The 26,709-nt window shown below is 41.7% G+C and overlaps 1 protein-coding gene across 2 annotated transcripts in view; it reads right to left on the reverse strand.

Moving 5' to 3' along the window:
* Nucleotides 1-18,491: 18,491 nt before the first annotated feature.
* Nucleotides 18,492-26,709, reverse strand: part of spdl1 (spindle apparatus coiled-coil protein 1) — a 68,736-nt gene continuing 60,518 nt past the window's right edge. For both annotated transcript variants that reach the window (XM_059944829.1, XM_059944830.1), the window contains exon 12: nt 18,492-20,055. In XM_059944829.1, coding sequence (XP_059800812.1) covers nt 19,893-20,055 — 163 coding nt within the window. In that variant the 3' untranslated portion in view covers nt 18,492-19,892. The remainder of the gene's footprint in view (nt 20,056-26,709) is intronic.

Raw genomic sequence — 26,709 nt, forward strand, 5'->3', positions numbered from 1 at the left:
TTGGGACAGGGAGGACAGGTGGTTTGAAAGAGGGGGGTTAAAGAAGCCATCTTTGTCAAACTGGAAAAACCATCCCTGTACGGAAGGGGTGAGCTATTTACAATACAGTCCAAAAATCTCTACCCCAGCATCTCTACAAAAGTTCTCACCTCCATCCATGTGAAGAGTAATGACCCTCTCATAACCTTTATGATCTTAACAACCCTCATGTGATTGCTATACCTTTAAATAACTCAGAGTTAATAAGCCAGAAAACTATGCACCATGGATCAGAACTGAAGAAGCCTCTTGGATGAGTGATGAAACATCTAGACAACACAGCAAGTCTAGTTCTCTTCATTTACTACTGCTTGATAGAGCAAACAGTAAATTTTCTAATATAATTGCTGAAGTGGAATTGGGGACGATTGAAGAGGTGGGTACCTGGCCTGAGAGTGCCAAGTTAACAGATATTTGGATGATTTAAATGCTGTAAAAGGACCAGAATAAAAAGGAACAAAATACCCAGGCCAAAGGTGAAGGATGAACCAACATTCAGCTTTCTACTCTGGGTTTACTTGCCTCACTACTGAACTGAATCTGCAGCTGTGGCCTGAAGCCATTAGGACCAGGAGTGGCTGCAGTGCTGAACCGCCTTCATGGTTGTGGACTCACTTTCAGGGACTCTGCAGTTCATGTCCTGTGTCTTATTTGTTTACTTTTTCATTGTTTGCTGGTCTTGATCTTTTACACTTCAGGTATTACATGAGGTTTCTAGTGGGTTCTATTGTTTGTTGTGACTGCCTCAAACAGGGTATGTAGAACACATCATGATAATAAATGTAATTTGAATTTTGATAAAGCCATCTTTTCTCCTCATTCATCTTTTAGATGCTGATGAGAATGATTTGCTGAGCCCATCAGGACTGGAGATTACAAGCCTGTGAAGGTAGTCAGGTCAAAGCCTCCCTGCACAAGACCACTGTCTTCTATGCAGATTTGGTGTGGATCCACATTGTTCACATGTACCACCAGTTCCAATTGCCTTCCGGGGTAAGAGTAAACTATGCCCTTTGGCAGATGGTCTGAATAATCCTTTGTCCCTTCCACTCACTCTTTGGTGCAATTAGTGAAGGTGAATATGGTGCAGGGAACCAGGGTGTGCACCAAGAACTAAGTGAGCAGAACTAAGAGAACAGAAAACTGGTATGCTGATAACATATTCCTTCTTGATCACAGGGAAGAACAAGACTCTGGTGGAAGATGTTTAGCTTGCTGTATACATAGCTCACACACTGTAGAAGCTACCAGAGACCTTTTCCAGTTTCTCAGTAATTCAATGGTCTATTTCTACCACTCTGGGAGAACATTTACTCTGTAGTACAGTGGAGAGCATTCTAACTAGTTGCACCACTGTCTGGTATGCAGGGGCCACTGCTCAGAATCAGAAAAAATTGCAGATGGTTGCAATCAGAGCCAGCTAGATCATGGGAACTAGCCTCCCAAGAATCGTGGACATCTTTAAAGGCAATGCCTCAAAAAAGGAGCCATCCGTCATGAAGAATCCCTGTCACCCAGGATATGCCCTCTTCATATTGCTACCATCAAGGTGGTGGTACAGGAATCTGAAAATACATACTCAACATTTTAGGAAACTTGTTTTCCCTCTGCCCTTGGATTTCTGAATGGACAATGAATCCATGTACATACCTGACTATTTTTTTTGGACTACTGATTTAATTTAATTGATATATTCCATATTGTAATTTGTATATTTTTATTACGTATTGCACCGTACTGCTGCCACAAAACAAATTTCACAACATATACCAGTGATATTAAACCTGATCCTAAATTACAATGGGCAAGAATTGTAAGTATGGTCCTCTTGTGTCATTAAATGCTGCACACATCATGGGTAAGATAACATCAAGCACTATCGTATCCTCATTTTTATTTATCACCAAGCTTGTGAAGAATAGATCTGGTTATAGCCACAGGACATTCTTTTTAATTGGACCATAAATGCACCACACATCCCTCATTAACAAATGATTTTCATCAACCAGGAAGTGCTCTGTACAATCTGACGTCAGAGCTCTGCAGCAGGAAATGGTAGCTCCTGTTTCACATTTCCCTGGGCTAACAACTGCTCTCCAGACATTTCGAGCAATTGCCAAGATGTTGCTTTGCTGGTGGTGAGAAGGGCTCTCCACTTCAGGTTGTTCGTGTAGGGTTGGAGTGTCAGCAACACCAAACGTGGTGATGGCTGAATGAAAAGGAGACAGCCATCCATCTCCAAGAGTACAGGCCTCGGTACTTGTCAGGTCCAGATGAGTAGTCTCAGCCCAAAGAATTGAATGTTTATTCTCCTCCACAGATACTGCCTGATTTGCTGTTTGTCCAGTACTTTTTTTTCATATTAGTTAGAAATGTATTGCTTATCATTTTCATTAGGTATATATTCATAGAGCTACTTGCCCCTCATTTCCCACCATGGCCAGTCCCACTGCTGGCTGCAGGAGGAGGAGGTTTGGACATGGGGCTGGCATTTTAAAAACAGTGCTGCAGAAATGCAAAGGCCTCTTCCCTGGGCGAGGAAGGGTACACCAGGGGGATGGGCTGGACAGCTGCTGTCAGCACCCTCTGTTCCAGTAGAGGTGATGGCCTTAAATAAGTAGGTACTTACCTTTTAACTCTGTGAGTTTATGTCCTGCACGCTGCCAGCACTGGCTAAAGGTGGTAGTTTATTACCACCTACATAATGGCAATTAAGGATAATAATTAAATGTTGGCCTTAACCACGATCACATTCTCAGAATTTAAAAAATAAATAATATACTCACGTCAGTTCTCCTTTGTAACCAACTAACTTGAGTTGTAACAGAGCAGACTTTTAATTTGTACCCCGCTGAGGAAAAAAATCGCTGTTGTTCAGTTCATCAAACAATATAGTTGAATGGAGAAATGAGTTCTGCACTCTCCCATATTGAGTAATAATTAAGCATCTTCAAGATGGCATCAGGAACAACACTGAATTCGGGAAACAGAAAGCAAAATTCTCAAGGTAAATCAGGCAATCTCTTTGAAACCAAGGTGATACTTAGCATACAGTATTTAGATAGAAAAAAAATTAAGAGGAATGTATTCTGTTTGTATAGAAACCAAGTGAGGAATGAATAATGTAATCAACAATGGATTGAGCGTCCATCAAAAACACACGTTTAAACATATCCAACAGCAAAACGGGCAACTTTAAACTGAATATGACTTGAAACAGCAGGGCTAATGCTGAATGTAACCAACCAGATTGCAGAGAATTGGCTCGGCATAAATATGCCAAAAAAAAGAGTACAGTCTTGCTGTGTTGCTCTGTAACTGAATTCTTTGTGTTCTCTGTGTGCTGGACACCAATAGAATCCTCATCACTTATGAATTAATTCACTTGTTCCATCCTTCACTTATTCACTGGGATGTCATGCTCAGGAAACACTGGGTTGGCAAACACTGCATGACCAGCCCCTACCAGCCTTTTATTGCCAGATGGATCAGCATGTGTTTGGGCACTAATTATCTTCACAAACATTTTCCTGAAGGGGGTAGTTGCTTTATGGTCTTGATGTGAATTGGCATCATTTCGACCTTAAGAGGAATAACAAGTGGCAAGACCTTACTTCAAACACATCACAAAACATCTGCAGCTCATTACTGGAAATAATAAATATGTAATATACTGCACTATTTTATGCTCTTCGTTTCTGAAAGAAAGGAGCATGCAAAGAGAAATTTGCTACATAGATTGTTTCCAGGGATGAGAAACTTCAGTGATACGAATAGCCCAAAGAAGCTGGTGCTGTTCTTGCCCCTTTCTGTGGGCAATGAAAATTTCTGAGTGGGCAAAAAGGTATTGCCACTGTAGAAGGCTATATCCAATTAGCAACACATTGGAGTACAAACAAGGGATGGAGAACCTCATGACATGGTGTCATGACAACCTTTTCACTCAGTATCAGCAAAACAAAAATACTGGTCATTGAATACTGGAAAGCTGGTGGGGATGCTGCAGATGCTTCAGTTTACATCAGAGGTGCTATAATCGTGTGTTGAACGCATCAATCCAAGGAGTGAACATCACCTGCAGGAGGCTAAAGAAATTTAACACGTCTCCTTATTTTTTTTCAAATGGATATACTATAGAAAGCACTCTATATAGATGCACCATGGTGTTATGAGGCAACTAATCTGCCCATGGCTATGCACTAGGGCTAGTACATCATGGAAACCATGGACTCCGGCTATGTTTCTCACTGCAGCCAACATAGTCAATGACTCAACCCACCTTTGGGCATTCTCTCTTCTCACACCCTCCCCACTATCGGGCAGAAGATACAAAGCCTGAAAGCACATCACACTAGGCTTAAGAACAGCTTCTTTCCTGCATTAGAACTATGACATAGCTCTATGAAATAGTTCACTAGTACAGTAAGATGGACTCTCAGCTTCACAATCTACCTCATTATGACCTGTGCTGTTTTCTCTTTAACACTTTATTCTGCACCAATTGTTCTACTTTGAACTACCTCAATACAAATGCGATTTGTATCAAGTACTGCAATCACTTGGGTTGAGTATGATCAAACACGAGGAAATCTGCAGATGCTGAAAATTCAAACACACACAAAATGCTGGTGGAACACAGCAGGCCAGGCAGCATCTATAAGGAGAAGTACTGTCGAAGTTTCGGGCCGAGACCCTTCGTCAGGACTAACTGAAGGGAAAGATAGTAAGAGATTTGAAAATAGTTGGGGGGAGGGGGAAATACGAAATGATAGGAGAAGACCGGAGGGGGTGGGATGAAGCTAAGAGCTGGAAAGGTGATCAGCGAAAGTGATACAGAGCTGGAGAAGGGAAAGGATCATGGGACAGGAGGCCTCGGGAGAAAGGGGGGGGGGGAAGTACCAGAGGGAGATGGAGAACAGGCAGAGTGATGGGCAGAAAGAGAGAAAAAAAAACAAACAACTAAATATGTCAGGGATGGGGTAAGAAGGGGAGGAGGGGCATTAACGGAAGTTAGAGAAGTCAATGTTCATGCCATCAGGTTGAAGGCTACCCAGCTGGTATATAAGGTGTTCCTCCTCCAACCTGAGTGTGGCTTCATCTTGACAGTAGAGAAGGCCATGGATAGACATAGCAGAATGGGAATGGGACGTGGAATTAAAATGTGCAGCCACTGGGAGATCCTGCTTTCTCTGGTGGATCGAGCGTAGGTGTTCAGTGAAATGGTCTCCCAGTCTGCATCTGGTCTCACCAATATACAAAAGACCACACCGGGAGCACTGGATGCAGTATACCACACCAGCCGACTCACAGGTGAAGTGTCGCCTCACCTGGAAGGACTGTCTGGTGGTGGGGGAGGAAGTGTAAGGGCAGGTGTAGCACTTGTTCCGCTTACAAGGATAAGTGCCAGGAGGGAGATCGGTGGCAAGGGATTGGGGGGACGAGTGGACAAGGGAGTCGCGTAGGGAGCGATCCCTGCAGAAGGCAGAAAGAGGGGGGGGGGGGAGGGAAAGATGAGCTTGGCAGTGGGATCCTGTTGGAGGTGGCGGAAGTTACAGAGAATTATATGTTGGACCTGGAGGCTGATGGGGTGGTAGGTGAGGACAAGGGGAACCCTGTCTCAAGTGGGGAGGCAGGCAGATGGAGTGTGGGAAATGGAAGAGATGCATTTGAGAGCAGAGTTGATGTTGGAAGAAGGGAAGCCCCTTTGCTTTAAAAAAGAAGACATCTCTTTCGTCCTGGAATGAAAAGCCTCATCCTAAAGGCAGATGCGGCGGAGACGGAGGAATTGTGAGAAGGGGATAGCATTTTTGCAAGTGACAGGGTGGGAAGAGGAATGGTCCAGGTAGCTGTGAGAGTCTGTAGGCTTATAGTAGATATCAGTAGATAAACCGTCTCCAGAGATGAAGACAGAAAGATCAAGAAAGGGGAGGGAGGTGTCGGAAATGGACCAGGTAAATTTGAGGGCCAGGTGAAAGCTGGAGGCAAAGTTAATGAAGTCAACGAGCTCAGCATGCGTGCAGGAGGCAGCACCAATGCAGTCGTCGATGTAGAGACGGAAAAGAGGGGGACGGATACCCGTATAGACTTGGAACATGGACTGTTCCACAAAGCCAACAAAAAGGCAGGCATAACTAGGACCCATACGGGTGCCTATGGCTACACCCTTGGTTTGGAGGAAACGGGAGGAGCCAAAGGAGAAATTATTGAGAGTAAGAACTAATTCCGCTAGATGGAGGAGATTGAGAGTAAGAAATAATTCCGCTATTGAGAGTAAGAACTCCGTCTAGTTCCCACCGATCTCCCTCCTGGCACTTATCCTTGTAAGTGGAACAAGTGCTACACCTGCCCTTACACTTCCTCCCTCACCACCATTCAGGGCCCCAGACAGTCCTCCCAGGTGAGGCGACACTTCACCTGTGAGTCGGCTGGTGTGGTATACTGCATCCAGTGCTCCCGGTGTGGTCTTTTATATATTGGTAAGACCAGATGCAGACTGGGAGACTGTTTTGCTGAACATCTATGCTCAGTCTGCCAGAGAAAGCAGGATCTCCCAGTGGCCACACATTTTAATTCCACGTCCCATTCCCATTCTGATATGTCAATCCATGGCCTTCTCTACTGTCAAGATGAATCCAAACTCAGGTTGGAAGAACAACACCTTATATACCGGCAGGGTAGCCTCCAACCTGATGGCATGAACATTTACTTTTCTAACTTCTGTTAATGCCCATCCTCCCCTTCTTACCCCATCCCTGACATATTTAGTTGCTTGCCTGTTCTCCATTTCCCTCTGGTACTTTCCCCCCCCCACCCCATTCTTTTTCCTGAGGCCTCCCGTCCCATGATCCTTTCCCTTCTCCAGCTCTGTATCACTTTCACCAATCACCTTTCCAGCTCTTAGCTTCATCCCACCCCCTCGTCTTCTCCTATCATTTTACATTTCCCCCTCCCCCCACTACTTTCAAATCTCTTAATATCTTTCCCTTCAGTTAGTCTTGATGAAGGGTCTTGGCCTGAAATGTCAACAGTGCTTCTCCCTGAAATGTCGGGGATGGGGAAAGAAGGGGAGGAGGGGCATTAATGGAAATTAGATGCTGCCTGGCCTGCTGTGTTCCACCAGCAATTTGTGTGTGTTGGTCAAATATGATGTTCTCCTGAGGGGTTATTTCTGTGTATGTCTTTGTTTACTGTGGGGAGGTTGATACATGGGCAGCCACTACACAGTCCTTGGCAGATCAGAATCAGGCTGCAGTTGCATGGAATACAAGATGACCTCTGTTACTGTGATGTGTCATCATCTTCACTACTCCACTACTGATGTTTTAGTTGCATTATTCTTCACCAGCAGCATCCCCTTTGACCTTACCACCATGGTGAACCTAAACCCCAGGCAGCATTGCTCTCAGGAATTTTACAAGTCTTTTCAACACAGCAAGCTGTCACTATTAAATCTGTATAAGGTACTGGAAGAGTGGAGGGCAGCTAATGTCAAACATTTACTTAAGAAGGGCCGCAAGGACTATCAAGGATACACTAGAACAGTACACTGAAGATCTGTGGTGTAAAAATTAACAAAAGGGGTCCAAGAGAATACAGTCTACACAGACTTTAGCAAGATCTTTTACCAGGCCATGGTAGGTTGCTCCCAGAAGATCATAAACGCATAGGATTTAGTGAGCTAGTCATTAGGATATAAAATTGACTTAAGACCATAAGACACAGGAGCAGAATTAGGCCATTCAGTTCATCTTGCCTGATTTATTATCTCCCTTTCAGCTGCCTTCTCCCCATAACCTTTCATGCTCTAACTAATCAAGAACCTACCAACCTCTGCTTTAAATATGCATAATGGCTTGGCCTTAATAGCCATCTGTTGCAATGAATTCCACACATCCACTGCCCTCTGGCTAAAGAAATTCCTGGTCATCTCTGTTTGAACTGGATGTCCCTCTATTCTGAGGCTGTGCCCTCAGGTCCTCGATTCACCCACTACAGGAAACATCCTCATTTTATCCAGGCCTTTCAATGTTCAATAGGTTTCAATAAGATCCCTCCTCATTCTTCGAAATTCCAGCCCTGGAGCCATCAAACACTCCTCTTATAGTAACCCTTCCATTCACGGAATCATTCTCCTGAACTTTCTCTGGACCCTCTCCAATGCCAGCACATCCTTTCTTAAATAAAGGGGTCCAAAGCTGCACAATACTCCTAGACTGGTTTGACCAATGCCTTAAAGCCTCAGCATTACATTCTTCTCCTTATATTCTAGTTCTCTTAAAATGAATGGCAACATAGCATTTGCCTTACTTACTACCAACTCAGTCTAAAAATTAACCTTTAGGGAATCCTGCACAAGGACTCCCAAATCCTTTTGCACCTCTGATTTTTTTTTAAATTTTTCCCGATCTAGAAAATAAGCTATACCTTTATTCCTTCTGACAAAGTGCATGACCATACACTTCCCGAAACTATATTCCTCCTGGCACTTCTTTGCCCATTCTCCAAATCTTTCTAAAACCTCCTACAGCTTCCCACTTCCTAGCATCTTTTCTGTAATACTATAGGCTATTATCTTGTTAAACAGCCTCATGTGCAGCATCTTGTAAAACACCTTCTGAAAGTCCAAGTAAACAATGTTCACTCACTTTGTCTACCTGCCTGTTAGTCCCTCAAAGAATTCCAACAGATTTCTCAGGCAAGAGGCCTATTTTACAACACGACTCCAACTACCAAAACCAAATCTTTAAAAATATACTCTAATATCTCCCTGATCACTTAATTCAAGCTTACTGGCCTATAATTTCCTTTCTTCTGTCTCCCTCCCTTAAAGCGTAGAGTGCATTTGCAATTTTCCAGTTTTCTGGAACCATTCCAGAATCTAGTGATTCTTGAAAGATCATTACTAATGCCTCCACAATCTCTTTAGCTACCTCTTTCAGAACCCTGGGGTGTAGTCCATCTGGTATGTGTGACTTCAGCCCTTTCAGCTTCCCAAGTATCTTCTTCTTAGAAATGGCAACTACACTCACTTCTGTACTGACACTCCTGAATTTCTGGCATGCTGCTAGTGTCTTCCACAATGAAGGCAGACATAAAATAATTAAATCAGTTTGTCCACCATTTCTTTGTCCCCTATTACTACCTCTCCAGCGTAATTTTCCCGCACTCAAATCCACTCTCACCTCTTTTACTCTTTATATACCTGAAAAAAAACCCCTTTGGTATCTTTATATTTTTTTGCTAGCTTACCTTCATATTTTATCTTTTCTCCCTTTATAACTTTTTTTAAAAATTGCCTTATGTTGGCTTTTAAGTTTCCCAATCATCCAACTTCCCACAATTTTTTTCTAAATTTAATGCCCTCGTTTACTCCCCCCCAAAGGTTTCAAAGGTACATTTAATATCAGAAAAATGTATACAATATACATCCTGAAATGCTTTTATCCTTGAAAAATAGAGCAGTGTCCCCAATGACAGTTAAATGCTAGAATCCCAAACCTCCCTCCACGCAAGCAGCAGCAAGAAACAATCACTCCCACTCACCGGCAAAAAAAGACTTTCCTTGTCACCCATGATGGCCTCATCCTCCCTTTAGAATACATCATTGTTTCCTGTGCATTTCAAATATCCCCCAGAAACACTAGCCATTGCTAGTGTTCCCTTCCAATCAACTTTGGCCAACTTTTCTCTCATGCTTCTGTAAATCTCTTCAGCAGTGTAACTCTCCCCCTCAGACTACAGGGTGAATTCTATCATACCATGATCATTGCCTCCTATGTGTTCCTTTACTTTAAGCTCACAAATCAAATCTGGCTCATGACACAACATCCAATACTGAATTGCCTTTCACCTAGTAGGCTCCACCACAAGTTGCTCTAAAAAGCCATCTAATAGCCGTTCTACAATTCTCCCTCTCAGCACCAACCTGATTTTCACTATCTACCTTAATATTGAAATCCCTCATGATCATCACATCATTGCCCTTTTACCTTTCTTTTCTATTACCCCCTTTGTAATTTATATCCTACAGCCTGGCTACTTTTCAGAGGCCTGTATACAGCTCCCATCAGGGTCTTTATGCCTTTGCAGTTTCTTAACTCTATGCTCAAGGATTCTGCAGCTTTCAATCCCATGTTCTCCTCTTTCTAAGGATTTAATTTCATTTCTTAACTGATGGCTTGGCTCCATGCCAACCCCTCCACCTACCCTCCTGACCTTTTGATACAAAAGGTGTATTCTTGTGTTAAGCACCAAACTATGATTTTCATTCCGCCACAATTTAGTGATACCCAGTGTTACTACCTACCAATCTCTAACTTGGCTACAAAATTACAAGAGTAACACGGACAAAGGGTCTCGACCCGAAACGTCAACTGTACTTCTTTCTATAGATGCTGCCTGGCCTGCTGTGTTCCACCAGCATTTTGTGTGTGTTGCTTGAATTTCCAGCATCTGCAGATTTCTGCATGTAAGAGTAATGCAGTTTTGTTTGACTGTATTCATGAGTGAATGACAAGTAAACTTGAACTTGAAGATCATCTACCTTAGTGGTAGATCTCAGGTTTTACTGATGGTCTGTTTTTCAAATTGGAGGCTTGTGACCAATGACATGCTGTGGAGTCCCATAGCGGGCCCCTTGTGGTTCCTCCTCTATAGTAATATTTGGATGAGAATGTAGCCAGCAAAGTTAGTACAGTAACTTTGCAGATGACACCAAAAATGGAGGCATAGTGGACAGTGAAGGTTATATAAGATTACAACAGAATGTAGATCAAACATGAAAGTGGGCACAAGCTTGAATTGGGACTTGCAACAGTTCAGGAGGCCATAGAATGAGGGTGGGACAATAAATCAAAGTGGCAGGCAATCAGTGGCATGGGTTCACTTCCGCAAACTTGAAATGCTACCTTTTTTTCCTCATGGATGTTACTTTATCTGCTGAGTATTTGTACATTCTTCATTTTTGTATTACAAAATAAAACTGGATGACTAGCACAAAAGTGTAATGGCAGAATATGAGGAAAAGCACTATAAACTGCTCTTTGAGCCGTTTATTTTAGCTCACATTTTAGATTTACACTTCACTCATTGTCTCAAATTCATCTTCAGTTATTGATATATTACAATTGCTATTATCTTACCTGTTTTGTTTGGTGGCTAGAATCAATAAATTGTACTCATTCACTTTTCATTTACTGCAGCTGTGTTCGATAGCTGAAGTGGTTGTTGAGGTACAAACCTGCTCTTAGCCTGACACAGTTCTGAACTCAAATTGTGATCATAAACTAAAATGATCAACTTAATCTCATGATAAAAATACTTTTTTGTCAGCATGCCTCTGAACCTTGCAGGATTCTGGTACCATCTAGTGGTCATTAATTAAAATTCAAAAAACTTTGGAAGGTTTTACCTTGTAAGGTAAAAGTCTTTTCTCTGATATCTGTAAATAAACGGTTGGCTGTTCAAAATCTCTGGATAAATGACAGTTCAAATATTAATGACTGCTCTCCTCCCAATCTTTACAGCTGCATTTTACAAAATCAATTTGCCACTATATCAATGGTTTAAAATGGAAGAATATTCTTTGATATATTGTCAAGTACCAAGGCAGTCTATCATTTTAGTAGCAGTTACATATTACTTTCTGATATAATCTTGTGTTTATTCACAAGTTAGACGTGAAAATGCAAAATTTTGAAAACTTGAAAATTTTCAAAGAGCTAATTCTCTTTAAATAGATTAAAATTTTGCTTGGATTGTTGCAGAATTACAGTCCCTATAAAAAAGTATTCACTCTTCCCACCGCACCCCCCAAAGTTTTCATGGTTTATAACATTGAATCAAAGTGGAGTTGATTTGGTTTCTTTTAACACTGATCAACAGAAGAAGACTATTTGTGCCAAAGTGAAACATTGCTCAACATTGATCTAAATTCAAGTCAAGTCACTTTTATTGTCATTTCAACCATAAGTGCTGGTACAGTACATTGCAAAAATTAGACATTTTTCCGGACCATGGTGTTACATGACAGTACAAAAACTAGACTGAACTACATAAAAAACAACACAGAGAAAGCTACACTACGGACCTACACAGGACTGCATAAAGTGCACAAAAACAGTGCAGGCATTACAATAAATAATAAACAGGACAATAGGGCAAGGTGTCAGTCCAGGCTTTGGGTATTGAGGAGTCTGATGGCTTGGGGGTAGAAACTTACATAAATGTCCGTGATGGCGGGAAGAGAGACCCAGATGATCTTCTCAGCTGACCTCACTATCCGCTGCAGGATCTTGCGATCCGAGATGGTGCAATTTCCAAACCAGGCAGTGGTGCAGCTGCTCAGGATGCTCTCAATACAACCCCTGTAGAATGTGATGAGGATGGGGGGGTGGGAGATGGACTTTCCTCAGCCTTCGCAGAAAGTAGAGACGCTGCTGGGCTTTCTTTGCTATGGAGCTGGTGTTGAGGGACCAGGTGAGATTCTCTGTCAAGTGAACACCAAGAAACTTGGAGCTCTTTATGATCTCTATCGAGGAGCCGTCGATGTTGAGCAGGGAGTGGTCGCTCCGTGCTCTCCTGAAGTCAACAACCATCTCTTTTGTTTAGTTCACATTCAGAGACAGGTTGTTGGCTCTGCACCAGTCCGTTAGCCGCTGCACCTCCTCTCTGTAAGCTGACTCATCGTTCTTGCTGATGAGACCCACCAAGGTCGTGTCATCAGCAAACTTGATGATATGGTTCGAGCTGTGTGTTGCAGTACAGTCGTGAACAGCAGTGGACTGAGCACACAGCCCTGGGGGGCCCCCGTGCTCAGTGTGATGGCGTTGGAGATGCTGGTCCTGATCCAGACTGACTCCCAGTCAGAAAGTCTAGGATCCAGTTGCAGAGGGAGGTGTTCAAGCCCAGTAGGCTCAGCTTTCCAATCAGTTTCTGAGGGATGATTGTGTTGAATGCTGAAGTCTATGAACAGGTTCCGAACATATGTGCAAACACGATGAAATCTGCAGATGCTGGAAATACAAACAACACACACCAAATGCTGGTGGAACACAGCAGGCCAGGCAGCATCTATAAGAAGCACTGTCGACGTTTCAGGCCGAGACCCTTCATCAGGACTAACTAAAGGAAAGATAGTAAGAGATTTGAAAGTAGTGGGGGAAGGGGGAAAATGCAAAATGATAGGAGAAGACCGGAGGGGGTGGGATGAAGCTAAGAGCTGGAAAGGTGATTGGCGAAAGTGATACAGAGCTGGAGAAGGGAAAGGATGATGGGACGGGAGGCCTCAGGAGAAAGAAAGGGTGGGGGGAAGCACCAGAGGGAGATGGAGGACAGACAAACAACTAAATATGTCAGGGACGAGTTAAGAAAGGGAGGAAGGGCATTAACGGAAGTTAGAGAAGTCAATGTTCATGCCATCAGGTTGGAGGCTACCCAGCCGGTATACAAGTTGTTGTTCCTCCAACCTGAGTGTGGCTTCATTTTGACAGAAGAGGAGGCCATGGATAGACATATCAGAATGGGAATGGGTCTTGGAATTAAAATGTATGGCCACTGGGAGATGCAGCTTTCTCTGGCGGACCGAGCGTAGTTATTCAGCAAAACGGTCTCCCAATCTGCATCGGGTCTCACCAATATATAAAAGGCCACACCGGGAGCACCGGACGCAGTATACCACACCAGCCGACTCACAGGTGAAGTGTCACCTCACCTGAAAGGACTGTCTGGGGCCCTGAATGGTGGTGAGGGAGGAAGTGTAAGGGCAGGTGTAGCACTTGTTCCACCTACAAGGATAAGTGCCAGGAGGGAAATTGGTAGGAAGGGAGAGGCTTTTCTTTCCAGAACGAAGATGTCTTCCTTTTTTAAACATAGGGGATTCCCCTTCTTCCACCATCAACTCTGCTCTCAAACGCATCTCTCCCATTTCCCACACATCTGCCCTCATCCCATCCGCCCAGCACCCCACTTGGGATAGGGTCCCCCTTGTCCTCACCTACCACCCCAGCAGCCTCCAGGTCCAAAGTATAATTCTCCGTAACTTCCGCCATCTCCAACAGGATCTTTCCCTCCCCCTCTCTTTCTGCTTTCCGCAGGGATCGCTCCCTATGCAACTCCCTTGTCCACTCGTTCCCCCCCCCCCCCCAATCCCTTGCCACCGATCTCCCTCCTGGCACTTATCCTTGTAAGCGGAACAAGTGCTACACCTGCCCTTACACTTCCTCCCTCACCACCATTCAGGGCCCCAGACAGTCCTTCCAGGTGAGACAACACTTCACCTGTGAGCTGGCTGGTGTGGTACACCTGTCCGAACATGTGTGTCTTTTTTGTCCAGGTGGAGGGTGGTGGCAATCGCGTCATCTGTTTAGTGGTTGGGACGGTACGCAAACTGCAGGGGGTCCAATGAGGGGGGCAGCAGGGTCTTGTTATGCCTCATGACGAGCCTCTCGAAACACTTCATGATGATGGATGTAAGTGCAACGGGATGGTAGTCATTTAGGCAGGACACTGAAGACTTCTTTGGCATGGGGCGATGGTGGCGGCCTTGAAGCACGTTGGAACTGTGACGCTGCTCAGGGAGATGTTGAAGATGTCAGTGAACATCTGGTAGCTGGTCTGCACATCCTCTGAGCACTCTTAACAGGGATGTTGTCTGGTCCAGCAGCCTTCCGTAGGTTGACCCTGCACAGGGTACTTCTCACATCGGCCACAGTGAGACACAGCACCCGGTCACTTGTAGGAGGGGTGGACTTCCTCGCCACCACGTCATTTTCTGCCTCAAACCGGGCGTAGAAGTTACTCAGTGCATTTGGGAGGGAGGCATCCCCTACACAGTCAGGTGATGTTGTCTTGTAATTGGTGATGTCATGGATGCCCTTCCACATGCGCCACGTGTCGCTGCTGTCCTGGAAGTGACTGTGGATTATCTGGACATGTGCACACTTTGCCCCTCTGATGGCCCCGGACAGTTTGGCCCTTGCTGTTGTTAGAGCTGCCTTGTCAGCTGCTCTGAAGGCGGAGTCACAGGTCCTCAGCAGCGCACACACCTCCGCGTTCATCCACGGCTTCTGGTTAGCACGTATAGTGATGGCCTTGGACAGAGTAACATCATCAATGCACTTGCTGATGTAACTAGTCACTGATGCTGTGTACCCCTCTAAGTTGGTAGAGTCACCATCGGTTGCAGCCTCCCTGAACGTGTGCCAGTCAGTGTGCTCAAAACAGTCTTGAAGAGCAGAGATGGCTCCTGCTGGCCAGGTTTTCACCTGCTTCTGAACTGGTCAGGAGCACCTGACCAGCAGTCTGTATGCTGGGATTAGCATAACAGAGATGTGGTCTGAGTATCTGAGGTGGGGGCGGGGCTCTGCCCGGTACATGTCGGGGATGTTTGTGTAAACCAGGTCCAACATGTTCTCCCCCCTTGTTGCAAAATCCACATACTGATGTGATTTGTTACTAAATTAGTAACAAATATAAAACACAATCAGAATCAGGTTTATTATCAGTGGCATGTGTTGTGAAATTTGTTAACTTAGCAGCAGCAGTTCAATGCAATACATAATATAAAAGGAAAAAATTATAATAAATAAATTACAGTACATTAATATTGAATATATTGAAAGTAGTACAAAAAGCAGAAATAATATCTATTAAAGTGAGGTGGTGTTCACGGGTTCAATGTCCATTTAGGAACCGGATGGCAAAGGGGAAGAAGCTGTTGCTAAATTGCTGAGTGTGTGCCTTCAGGCTTCGGTACCTCCCACCTGATGGTAACAGTGAGAGTAGGGCATGCCCTGGGTCCTTAATAATGGAAGCTGCCTTTCTCAGACCTGCTCCTTAAAGCTGTCCTGGGTACTTTGTAGGCTAGTGCCCAAGATGGAACTGTCTAGATTTACAGCCTTCTGAAGCTTCTTTCAGTCGTAGGCAGTAGCAAACCCCACCCCCCACCCCCATACCAGACTATGATGCAGCTTGTCAGAATGCTCTCCACAGTACATCTATAGAAGTATTTGTTGACATACCAAATCTCTTCAAATTCCTAAAGGATAGCCGCTGTTTTGCCTTCTTTATAACTGCATTACAACCAGGTTGGGACCTGGTTAGATCCTCAGAGATCTTGACACCCAGGAACTTGAAACTACTCACTCTCTCCACTTCCCCTATGAGGATTGGTATGTGCTGTATCGTCCTACCCTTCCTGAAGTCTATAATCAGCTCTTTCGTCTTACTGACGTTGAGTCCAAGGTTGTTGCTGCAACCCTACTCCAGTAGTTGGCATATCTAGTTCCTGTACGCTTTCTTGTCTTCATCTGAGATTCTACCAACATTGGTTGCATCAACAAATTTATAGATGGTACTTGAGCTATGCCTAGCCACACAATCATGGGTATAGAGAGAGAAGAGCAGTGGGCAAAGCACACACCTGAGGTGCACCGGTGTTGATAGTCCAGCAAGGAGATATTACCATCAATCCAGAGATTGTGGTCTTCCAGTTAGGAAGTCAAAGATCCAATTGCAGAGGTTCTGCAATTTCTCAATCAGGATTGTGGGGATATGATGTTAAATGCTGAGCTATAGTCAATGAACAGCATAATTGATTACATAAATATTCACCCTCTTCAAGTCAGTATTTAGTAGATGCACCTTTGGTAGCAAGTACAGCCTCAAGTCTAGGTCTCCATCAGTTTTGCACATCTGGACACAGCAATTTTCCCCCATTCTTCTTGACAAAACTGCTCAAGCTCTGTCAGATTGCATGAGGATCGTGAGTGAATGGCCTTTTTCAAGTCCAGATACAAATTCGTAATTGGATTGAGGTCCAGACTCTGACTTGGCCACTCCAGGACATTGTTGTTTTTAAGCCATTTCTGTGTAGCTTTGGCTTTGTGGTTGGGGTCATTGTCTTGCTGGGAAACAAATCTTGTCCCATATCGCAGCTCTCTTGCAGACTGTACTGGTTTTTTTCCCCCCAGGATTTCCCTGTATTTTGTTGCATTCATTTTACCCTCTTTTTCACAAGCCTTCCAGGGCCTGCTGCAGTGAAGCATCTCCACAGCATGATGCAGCCACCACTATGCTTCACGGTAGGGATGGGGTGTTTTTGACAATGTGTAGTGTTTGCTTTTTTTTAAAAAAACACCAAATATAGCATTTAGTATGATGGCTTATTTTAGTTTCAACATACAATGGAACTTTCCTCAGGCTGACTTCAGTCTCCCACATGCCTTCTGGCAAACTCCAGCCGAGATTTCATATGAAATTTTTTTCCCCAACAGTGGTCATATCTTTTCCACTCTCCCATAAAGCTGCAAATGGTGAAGCACCTGAGCAACAGCTGTTGTAAGCGCGGTCTCTCCCATCTCAGCCACTGAAAGCTTGTAACTCCTCCAGAGTTGCCATCAGTCTCTTGGTGGCCTCCCTCATTAGCCCCCTTCTTGCACAGTCACTCAGTTTTTAAAGATGTCCTGCTCTAGACAGATTTACAGTAGTGCCAAATTCTTTCTATTTCTTGATAATTGACTTAACTGTACTCCAAGGGAAATTCAGCCACTTGGAAATTTTCTTGTATTCATCTCCTGATGTGCCTTTCAATAAACTTTTTGTGGAGTTGTTTGGAATATTCTTTTGTCTTCATGGTATAATTTTTGTCAAGATACTGACTCTCCAGCAGTTGGACCTTCTAGATACCTGTGTATTTTTACTACAATCAATTGAAACACCTTGACTGCACTGTATCTCCTTTTAACTAATTATGTGACTTCTAAAACCAATTGGCTGCACCAGTGATGATTTGGTGTGTCATATTAAAGGGGGCAGGGTGTTTTGTGTTTTATATTTGTAATTAATTTAGATCACTTTGAAGAGATCTGTTTTCACATTGACGCAAGATTCTTTCTGTTGATCAGTGTCAAAAAAGCCAAATTAAATCCACTGTGACTCAATGTTGTAAAACAAGGAAACATTAAATCTTCTGGGGGGGGGGGGGGTGAATACTTTTTATAGACACTAATTTTGTTTAGGTTTTGAAACCAGAATTAGAGCCAGCACAATGAATATTTAGCTCTATGCAAGTGCTAGTACCAAGTAATCAATGTCAAACTCTTTCATCATTATCAAAGTACACCAATCTCTTTTCATGCTGTATAGCTACATATGGACATACTGGGTATAGCCCAAACCTGTCAAGATTACATTTTGAAATGTGAAATAACTATTTTTGGAAAAAAAACAATTTTGTGCAGGTATGGGCTGTTAATATTCTTTAAATGGTACATCTTCACCATACGTGAAAGAAAATGAACAAATATAACTTGCTGCCTGAATTATGGGTTGCAATTCTATTTAATATTAGATGTCCCTCAAAAAAATGCTGTATTGTCCTTGATAATGTTTAATACAAATATGCAAAAGGTGTGAACTTCTCCCCTCTCCATAATACATAATGGACACAGATAAAAATTCAAATTTCATTTATTTTTATTATTAAAATACATGATTCAGTAAACAATCTGCAAACCCTGAATTTAGGCAGTTAACTTATGGGGATCAAATATTAAATGTTCTAAAAGACATAAATTCTAACACTTTACAGGTACTGCAATATTAATTTACTTTTTTCCACTGGATACAAAATTGTTTGCAGTAAAGCTCAAGCTAAGTTTTGATTGTTATTTAGATTAGTCTTAAGTACAAGATTAGTCTTAAGTACAAGATACAAGATACACCCAGCATGTTACTTATTTACACTAGCATCAGATCATAAAATCTGAAGATTACACTTATAAACAGTACAACCACATTAATATTTTTGACCCCAAAATTAATCTAGGCACCTGTAAAGTTTTCTAATAAAGGTTGAAACAGCAAAGGATACTACAAAGGATACCAAATCTCCCCAACTAAACCCCCACTACCATTTTTGAAGCAGAAAGGCAGGTGTCAATTCTTTGATTACAATGAAATGCATTTAAGTAATTCTCAGGGGTGTGACAAATCATCAACTTATCAACATGAAAAGATAGCATTCACCATTTGTGCATGTGGGTATCTTGGAACAGAAATGCTCACCCCTGTAAGTAACCATCTTTTGAAATTATTTATTGAACATTCCAGGGAGATTTGAAATGATAGGAAAACAATGCTTTTTTATACTGTGCTTTTAATGACTTTGCCAGACAGATACTTTGTAGTTAATATACTCTGGGCTGCACTCGCTGATGTCTCAGGGACATTTATACAAAGGATAGGATAAATATGTCTGCACACCTTTTCAGTGTTTCATTCAATAGACTGAACTTTCTTATCAGCCTCTTCACTGAGAATCATGTCATCATAAATCAGTACAAAAAAAGCTCTCATTCTCTCCAATGATACAATAAAAACAGTAGTCTTACATATTAAATATTAGCTTGTTTAAAGTTGTTAATCTTCGGGGAAAAGCCAGGGGAATTAGAGAAAACCTGAATTAAACTTTATGGCTTTCTGAATGCCTTTTGGAATTCACACTAAAACCATTATAGCCTGGTAAGAGGTTCTGTGTACAAATATTCCTCTTAGTTTCATTCTCCCCTCTGCTCTACTCTATCCCCTCATTCATAAGAAAGGAAATATAAAACTCTTAGAAACACAGCTACTGAATATAAGATTTAATGTGCGCCAAACAAAGATATTAGTAACTCTCATTTTCATTGGCTAGAGAACATAGATTATTTAATCAGAATGTCAGATATGTTAATTATCTTATACTTCTCAATGTACCAGCAATGATATTGTACACATACAGATTTACTTACATGAAGTGTAACATCATAAAGAAAATTTAAATCTTCAGTAGCAGGAAGGCAAATATAATTTATTTATTGTTGGGCACACTGAGATTCAACTGTGGGTTGAGATGACACATGGATGACTGGGTGTATCTTCTGTCGTTTAATTTTATTCTCTCCTTTTACCTCCTCTGATTCTTTGTCCAATTCCTTCACAACTGGCTTTTCTACTTTCAGATCACCCTTGGATATCCTACAGAAAGAATATTCAAACAATCTTCCACTTTAACAGATCAAACATAATATACATGGTAACAGCAGAAAAGTTAACCAACAACAATCAGAAATAAATAACTGGTTAAAATGCATTTCCACTCTCTATCATAATTTTAACTGTGAACACCAAGATCTAAAACAATTGGAAATACAATAGAATGGCTATAGATTAAAGGAAGAAAAGCATATTTAAAAATGCCAGAAAGCTCTGGATAAATCTCTGAACCAATCTACAAAAACATTAAAAGATAACCTTTACAGAAATTGTTAAATCATGCCACAGGTAAAGAGGAAATGTCAATGATTTTGAAAAACAATTTCAATTCATAGATCTGCTGTAATTTCATGATTCAATTGAATTACCTGCCATTCAATCTAAGCACCAAATAGAAGAAAATTACTATAATGATAAAAAGGTTTTTTAAAAAAAAATCCAGCTGCTCCAACAAGACCAGATTAGTGTTCACCCTCTGCCCGTGGAGCAGTTCTAAACTCTTACTCTGTTATAAATTACAAATCAGTCCCGGTATATAGAAAAACACACACACAAAATGCTGGTGGAACGCAGCAGGCCAGGCAGCATCTATAGGGAGAAGCACTGTCGACATTTTGGGCCGAGGCGTCGACATTGCTTCTCCCTATAGATGCTGCCTGGCCTGCTGTGTTCCACCAGCATTTTGTGTGTGTGTTGCTTGAATTTCCAGCAGCTGCAGATTTCCTCGTGTTTGCCTGGAATATAGAGGCTCTCTATACCTTCTTGCATTTGATTTTCTTTACAACTTTAAAATCCATTGAATGTTGTGGGGGGGGGGATGTCAACTGATTTTAAATACATTATATAATGGAATTGAAATGGACCCATCTGAGTTTACATCATGCTCCAGCCTTAACTGGACAGAAAACCCAGAAGTGTACTGGTTCTGGCTCGTTTAAAAACATACAAGATAAATGGACACATATCAGTTTATTCCCTTCTTCCATGCCTAAACTTTGAAATGCAAATGACAAGAACAACCTGGAGGTCAGATAGCAGCAATCTGACCTGCTATTCTGCTGCTGGAGACTGAGTGCTAACAACAGATGCACCCTACATCCAGCTCTTCAGCTTTATGTTAATCACAGCTGGTCTACCCAACGCAAGTCCATTTATTTGAATAGGGTCACTGAATGCAAATAAAAACTAAAGTGCAGACAAGTTGTTCTTTATTTGACTTAAATTTAATTGATCTTAATTTTTAAAATGAAGTTTGAGTATATTTCCAATTAGTTGCTGAATAATTCAATTTAAGTCCTTTGACAGCATCAAACTAGCAAACAGCCAGCAGGACTAGTTGGTAGATAGGTTCCCATGACTCATTACCCATGACCAAGTTGCCAGTTGCAGCCCAGTTTGCTTCATGGGTCAGACCAAAGAGGCTGCAAAATTCAAGTGTTGCTATGGAAATACTCCAGCTTGGGGGGGGGGGGGGGGGGGAGAGCAGATCCAGGACAATCTGAACAATGCATTTCTAGCTATTCAATTCATGTCCTATTATTTTAAACAAGACTTTTAAATTACTCTGTAATATCCTCGGCTTTAATGAAAATTTCTAACCCTAATGCATGGTTTTCCAGGCTTTTTTATTTCTCATTATTCAAGTAAAGAAACTGCACTATACTATCTATTGTATCCTTGAGACTATTTAAAACTCGGCTAGAGTTTAAAAAAACATACACAAGGCCCTTCTGACTGAAAAAGAAGCCATTCCTTTTGTCCTCTGGACAAAGCAAGCAACTTTTGGAGGAAAATAGATAAATAACATCAGATACAGTAATATAGTATTTTATAATGCAATACTACACTCACAAAATAAACACACCAGTAAATTAAATTTTAGCACAAAAAAATGAAAGTGCCCTCAAGTCCTGAAGCAATATTTATACAATAACGTAGCTAATTATACAATGGGAAAAAGCTTAAATAATGCTTACATATTTATTGCACAAGTCTTAACTCATTACAGGATGTTTTGGATCTGTCAGAATGCGATTCTTAAAGCAGTATTTCCCATACTCACATGACCTTTTTTGCAATGTGTCATCAAGTGATTTCTTCAACTCTTTTCAATGAGGCACAAGAATATGTGGGGTGTTTATTACTATAATTCTGGAAGACTTAACTGGAGTTATTGCTGCACACCTGTTTCCAAGCTGATCTTGACTTGAGTGCAACAGATCTATTCTCATGAAATCACAGTAGTCTACAAAACCAATTTCTTTCAAGAATGTTCAAAGGCAATATAGTTTTAAAAGTTCACATTTTTTCACATATATTCACAAGTTTTACAAGGGCAGAGAGATAAAGATGATGCATCAGAAAAGTATTTTCACACCGATAATAAAAAAAAATACATTGACTGATCCTCCAAGCACAATAATAGAATTACAAACCTGAAATAGTTTGTTATTCAGGACATTAGTCCTGTAACAGTTGAAAAGCCAAAAAGCCAGTTAAAACTCAGAGTTAATACGAACAAGAATTGAACTGTACCAGTGTCACAACTTAGTGAGATGTACATTTCATCAATGCACACTAATTGAACACATTTGAAATCTGAACATTCTCTCTCCAGTGGATGTTAGTACTGCTTTATCACTGATTTTATTTATTAATCCCACTCTCCAAGATATTTATAATCGAACACACAAGATAGATTCATATGGGTCACATGATGAAGATATAAACATGTTTTCTACTTTCAAGTTCAGTCTTCTGGGTTGAACTCCATCCGTCACCTCTCTGCCTAGCTCTGTATTGTCAATATCACGTTGTCACCTACAACAACCTTCTACACTATCCATAATGTCACCATGCTTCATGTCAAACTTACTACCCTTTGCAAGCCAGTTCTGAATACACATAGCCAAGTACAAAAGCACAAAATAAAAGTTGCAACGTAAAACTTAATTTCAAGCCACCATAGATCTGAGCTAAAACAAGCTAACCTGCATTTCAAATGCTAACAATGCAGTTATTAATTAGGTTTACACAGCTCTTCGGCCCACAATGTTGTGTCACACTTTTAATATACCGTAGATTCCAGACTACAGAGCTCACCTGATTAAAAGCCGCACGATCTAATTTTAGAAAGAAAATCAATTTTGTACTTGTATAAGCCGCACCGGATTTTAAGCCGCAGGTGTCCCACGTTGTAATATGAGATATTTACACAGAAAGATATTACACGTGAGGATTTTTTAAACTTTTAATTCAATCCTTATGGTAACATAAACAAATATATATTGCAAATGCTTTTTTTCGAACAGTGCCTGTAACACAGCTACTTTTAAATATACATACGTATCGGTAACACACAAATTACGTTGCATATACTTTTTTACTGAACAGTGCACGAACAACATTCCAAAATCTCCTAACGACTGGTAAAAAAAATATCTATACTGCAGCCTACCAGGAAAAGTTATTGATTGCCTTCTTCATCTTCCTCCTGCGCACTAAAACCATCAAAGTCCTCTTCTTCAGTGTCCGAATTGAATAAAACCTCAGGATCTCGTCACTCACTTCAGCCTCTTCGTTGTCGCTCTCACTTGAGCGCACGCGGTCCTCTGCATCACGCAGCAGTCCAGCCTTTCGAAACCCGCTGGTGATGGTGGAAGTTGTGACACCGCTCCACGCATTTAGGATCCACTGGCAGACTTGAGTTAAAGATGCTCTTCGCATGCGTCCTGTTTTGGTAAAGGATTTCTCGCCGCTCGTCATCCAAGCCTCCCACTCAATGTGCAGCGCCACTTTAAATGCCCGGTTCACGCTGATGTCCAGTGGCTGCAAATACTTCATGGTGCCCCCAGGAATCACAGCTGGAATTGAGTTTGTACTCTTGATGGCAGCTTTCACTGAACTTTCATTGCCAGCCGCTTAAAAAATCACCATCAGTGGCAGCTTTAGTCCGGATGCTGTGCAGCTCAGAACACAAGTAAAATGCGTTCTCTCATGGCCACTTGTTTTCAGTGTGATGGACTAGTCACCTTTTTTATTAACAGTCCGAGTGAGAGGCAGGTCAAACGTCAAAGGTACTTCATCCATATTTATGATATCATCTGGCCCGATGGAATTCTCCGCTATCTTTGTTTGAGTGAATGTGCGGAAGTTAGCGAGTTTTTCCTCGTGGTCGGGAGGGAGCTGCTGACACAGAGTCGTGCGTACCCTGACGGACAGGCCTTTTTGTCTCATAAATCTAAAACACCACGATGGCCCACCTCTAAAATCTTTGATTTTCATTTTGGTGGCGATTGCTTTAGCCTTCAGTCTGATCTGCACGGTGGAAACATCGTGGCCGCTTGCTCTCTGTGTGTTAACCCAGTCTTCAAGGAAGCTTTCAAGTTCGGGCCATCTGCTATGATTACCTCTGAAAGCTTTTGTTGTCTTTTTGCATTGACTCAGTTCTTCACGCTGGCGTCTCCACCGTCTCAACATCGATTCATTTATGCCAAGATTATGTGCAGCAGCTCGATTTCCTTCTTCATCCGCCAGATTGATCGCCTTTAACTTAAAAGCTGCATCATATGCTTTTCTTCGAGTGTTTTCCATGTTGATGAGGGTGAGTACAAATGACTGATTTATAATAATTTAATTGTGAAAGTGCGCTTGATTTATCGTACAATTTCATTGGACCTCTGTGAACTACTCATCAATTTTATTGGTCTACTGTTTCGAGGCAAAATGTTTTTGGCGGCATGAAAAAAAAACATGCATTAGCCGCACCGTAGTATAGGCCGCAGTGTTGCCGCAGTGTTCAAAGCGTGGGAAAAAAGTAGCGGCTTATAGTCCGGAATTTACAGTACTCCATGATCAATCAAGTTCTTCCCTCTGCTACATAGCCCATAAACAACCATTTTTCTTTCATCCTTATGCCTGTACAAGATTCTCTTAAATGTCTCTTAACATATCAGCTACTACTACCACCACTAATACATGCCAGCCACTTAGCATTCTCTGTGTAAAAATACCTACCTCTGACATTTCCCCTCAACTTAAAAAGGATGTCTTTTGGTATTAGTCTTTGCTGCCCTAGGAAAAAGACACTGCCTGTTCACTCTGCCATTATCTTTTATAATCTTATATGCCACTATTAAAAGTCACCTCATCCTCCCCTCCACTCCAAAGAGGAAAAAGCAAGCACATTCAACATTTCCTCATAAGGCATGTTGTCCCGGCAGCAGAGTTTTAGAGCTGTAACCTTACCTTGCCACTCCTGAACTCAATGCTCTGACTAATGAAGCCTAACACACCATACAACTTCTTAACCTCCATACACACTTACATGGCAACAGGAGAGATCTATAGACCTGCACCCCCAAAATGCCTTTTTTCCTCCTAACTGCTAAGAATTCGGCCACTGTATTCTGCTTTCAAGCTCAATCTCCTGAATTGAACTCCATCTGTCACTACTCTGCCTAGCTCTGCATTGTTGTAATCTATGACAACAATCTATAATATCCACAACAACTTATTAACTCACCATTCTACTTCCTTATCTAAGTTTACAAAAATCCCAGAGCAGGGGTCTGAGAACAGATCCCTGCAAAGCACCAGAAGTTACTGATCTCTAGGCATTATATGCTCCATCTGCTACCACCCTTTGCAAGCCAGTTCTGAATCTACACAGCCAAGTTTCCATAGATCCCACGCCTCATAACTTTCTGGATGAGCCACTTCATCAATTTATTTTGTCACCTCCTCAAAAAGAAAAACCTCAAACCAGGATCTCTGTTCCTCACACAGACATGCTGACTAGCCTGGTTTGACTATGCTTCTCCAAATGCTCATGAATCCTGTCCCTAAGAATCTCTCCATTAGTTTGTCCACAACTGAAGTAAGACTCACTGGTCTATAATTCCCATTACATTTCTTGAACACAGGAACAACAACATTTGCCATTCTTAACATATAGCTAAGTATTCCCAAACTTGGTTCTCTCTTCCTCAAACAAACGACACATTCTCTATCCACTGCCTTTCTGTTCATTTACCTTCTTGCTTTCTATTTGACACATTTTTAATTCAGTGAATTGACCACATTAATAGTTTCAACACATCCTCATCATCATTCTCCTAGTCCTACTGAATGGAATACCTTAATTTGATTTTCTTACTCTTACACAAGACATACAGTAGAATAGCAGGCTGAGCAACCCAACCTGTGCTCCAGAGGAGATTACCACTTTCCCATCACCGATATTCACTCTCTCCCTTAAATGAAATACAGAGGTCACCTTATTTCTCTGATTTCTCTCCAAAAACAGAAATGTTTTCCTTGGTTTTTCCTGTAATGATCTATCTCTTCCCTGGACTTCCAATATTTCCTCTAGAAGTAAATGTTCTACATTTTCTTTACCATAAAAGATATGTCAATATCTTGCCATTAATAGGTACCCCAAAAAAAATGTTAAAAAAAACAAAAATCCTCAGAATAAGAAAATGCTCATGTTACAGGTGAGAGGGAGCATGCCGGACAGCATAAGAGGGGTTTTTTACCTTAAAACATTTGGTATTTTATTTTTAACTTTTCTATAATTTTGATTAGATTCATTTTTTTTATATATTTAGCACAGGAAAACTGGAAAGTCAACCC

Source organism: Hypanus sabinus, chromosome 19 (assembly GCF_030144855.1).
Source record: "Hypanus sabinus isolate sHypSab1 chromosome 19, sHypSab1.hap1, whole genome shotgun sequence".
NCBI lineage: Eukaryota > Metazoa > Chordata > Chondrichthyes > Myliobatiformes > Dasyatidae > Hypanus > Hypanus sabinus.